At 41.4% G+C, this 2,500-nt stretch overlaps 1 protein-coding gene across 1 annotated transcript in view; it reads left to right on the top strand.

The window, feature by feature from the left end:
- The window catches only part of otogl (otogelin-like), a 117,760-nt gene that overhangs the window by 3,545 nt on the left and 111,715 nt on the right, over positions 1-2,500 (top strand). Inside the window, exon 6 of the mRNA XM_042707416.1 lies at positions 847-963. Coding sequence (XP_042563350.1) covers positions 847-963 — 117 coding nt within the window. The remainder of the gene's footprint in view (positions 1-846; positions 964-2,500) is intronic.

Genomic DNA, 2,500 nt, shown 5'->3' with positions numbered 1-2,500 from the left:
AGAAAGACGCTTGCATGTCGCTTTGGATTTAAGCGTCTGCTAAATGACTAAATGTAAAGAGGGAGAGAGAAAAAGAGAGAGGAGAGAGACAAAGAGAGAGGAGAGAGAAAGAGGGAGTGAGAGGGAGAGAGAGAGAAAAGAGAGAAGGAGAGAGAGAGAGAGAGAGAGAGAGAGAGAGATAGGAAAGAAGAACCGAGGGATGTGTGCAGAGAGTAGCTTATGGGCAGTGTCAGTTGGCAGTCACTTTCATTCAGAATTATTTTGCTGAATAAAAGGGAATCTTTACTGATTCGATGACAAGCCTAAGATATAGTTTCGAAGCCGTCTAATTTACTCTCACGTGATCACTTTGGACTGAGGATTCCTCACACACTGTTTAGATCCATACATGCTAAATGTTTAAATCCATACAGGCTAAATGTTAAAAATCATATAGGCTAAATGTTTAAATCCATACAGGCTAAATGTTTCTGATGTATATTTAGTTCCTACTGAATTCAGGACAAAAGGACACACACACACACTTTAGTATTTTAGCATATTAGTATGCGCTGATCAATGTGATTTTGAACTCTGTTTGAAGCCTGTTCATTTCTATATAAAACTCTTTAATTTCACTCCAGGTAATTTATGTAAAAATAGCAAATAATGAGAAAACGAATAGCAGCTTAGCGACACACAACTGACAAGTGTTTTACTGGTGGTGCTAGCTCTAATCTAAGATAATGTGATGAGTGTTTTACTGATGGTGCTAGCGCTAATCTAAGCTAATGTGATGAGTGTTTTACTGGTGGTGCTAGCGCTAATCTAAGATCATGTGATGGTGTTTCTCTCCCAGGCCTGCAGATGAACGGCCTGGCTGAGTTTGGGAACAGCTGGGGGGTGGACCTGCCCCATGAGGAGCCCTGTGAGGACGTGGAGGACGACTTCCCCGGACCCTGCCAGTCAGAGTCAGAGATGGACGTGAGTTAGCATCCCACCACACCCTGCCAGTCAGAGATGGACGTGAGTTAGCATCCCACCACACCCGCTAATCAGAGATGGACGTGAGTTAGCATCCCACTACACCCGCTAATCAGAATCGGGGCAACAGTGGTACAGGAGGTAGAGAAGTCGTTAAGTAATCAGAAGGTTGCTAGTTCGATTCCCTGTCGAAGCGTCCTTGAGCAAGACACTGAACCCCCTAATTGCTCCTGATGTGCAGTGTGCCATCAGTGTAAATGTAAAATGTGTATACATCCTTGTAAGTCACTTTGGATAAAAGCGTCTGCTAAATGTAAATGTAATGTAAATGAATCAGAATCACGTTTATTGGCCAAGTAAGTTTGCACAAACAAGGAATTTGACTCCAGGTTAGGTGGCTCTCATTGTACTTACACAAAATATACAACACAACGCAGCACAAACAATACAACACAACAGCACAACGGTCTGAGAAATATAAGAAATATATACAAGGAGGAATGGCTACATGAGTTGTGAACTGTAAACACAACAAGTAGTGCAAAGAGTGGAGAGTGCAAGAAGTGCATGGATAAATATTAAATGGTAAGAGAAAGAGAATGATGTAAGAAGTACAGTGTATGCTAACAGATGGATGTGAGTTAGCATCCCATCACACACATGCTAACATTTTAGTCAGAGTCAGACCTGGATATGACTTAGCATTATAATACGTCTAATACTAGTGTAAGAATACTTTTTATAGTAGGTGAACATGGATTCATTTGTGAGAGTATGAATAACGTTATTTAGGCAGTCCGTGAGAAAAATGGGCGTGGAGCCAAACAGGTAACACACTCTGATTGAGGGACAGTCAGATAGCAGGGTTAAATCTGATTGGCCGGAGGGGTCAACCAAACAAAAGATAGGTGGGAGTTACCAGGTTACTTTTAAAAAGGCAAACGCATAATTCATACAGTGAGATTATCCATGGAACATTTACTGTTGAAAGCTAAGAGCCTTTCAATAAAGAATCCAGAGATATGCGTCTTTGGCCTCTCGTCTTCTGATTGCGAAATCTCAAATAAGTTTAGGGCCAATGATTTTCCGCGATAACGGAAAACGGACGGAATTCGCGGAATGAACACTTTGAAACGGAATTGGAACTTTGAAACGGAAACATAATTTTGTGCATACAAATCGCCCAAATTCCCCTGTATTTTGGGCTGCAAGGCTATATTTCTTTCAAATAAACACAACAACGATTGCAACGATGAACAAACATTAATTAAAGAACAAAACCACTGAGAAAATGTCACGTCTGCGCTGAACTCTGCTCCGGCCACGCCCCCCTTTTTAATGGTTGACCCACAGATCTCCGCTAAAGCCACATTCAGTCACATTCACGCGCTCGTCTTCCCAATCGCATTTAAAACAAAAAATGTTTAGTCTTCTGTTCTGTTGATGGCTGGCAAACAACAATCTAAGAAGGGCACATATTATTCACTCATTTTAAGCCATCAATCTACCTCAGGGTGAACAAAATGAGCTGAAACGG

The sequence above is a fragment of the Clupea harengus genome, chromosome 3 (assembly GCF_900700415.2).
Source record: "Clupea harengus chromosome 3, Ch_v2.0.2, whole genome shotgun sequence".
NCBI classification, from domain to species: Eukaryota; Metazoa; Chordata; class Actinopteri; order Clupeiformes; family Clupeidae; genus Clupea; species Clupea harengus.
This window is presented reverse-complemented; position numbering and strand designations above follow the sequence as displayed.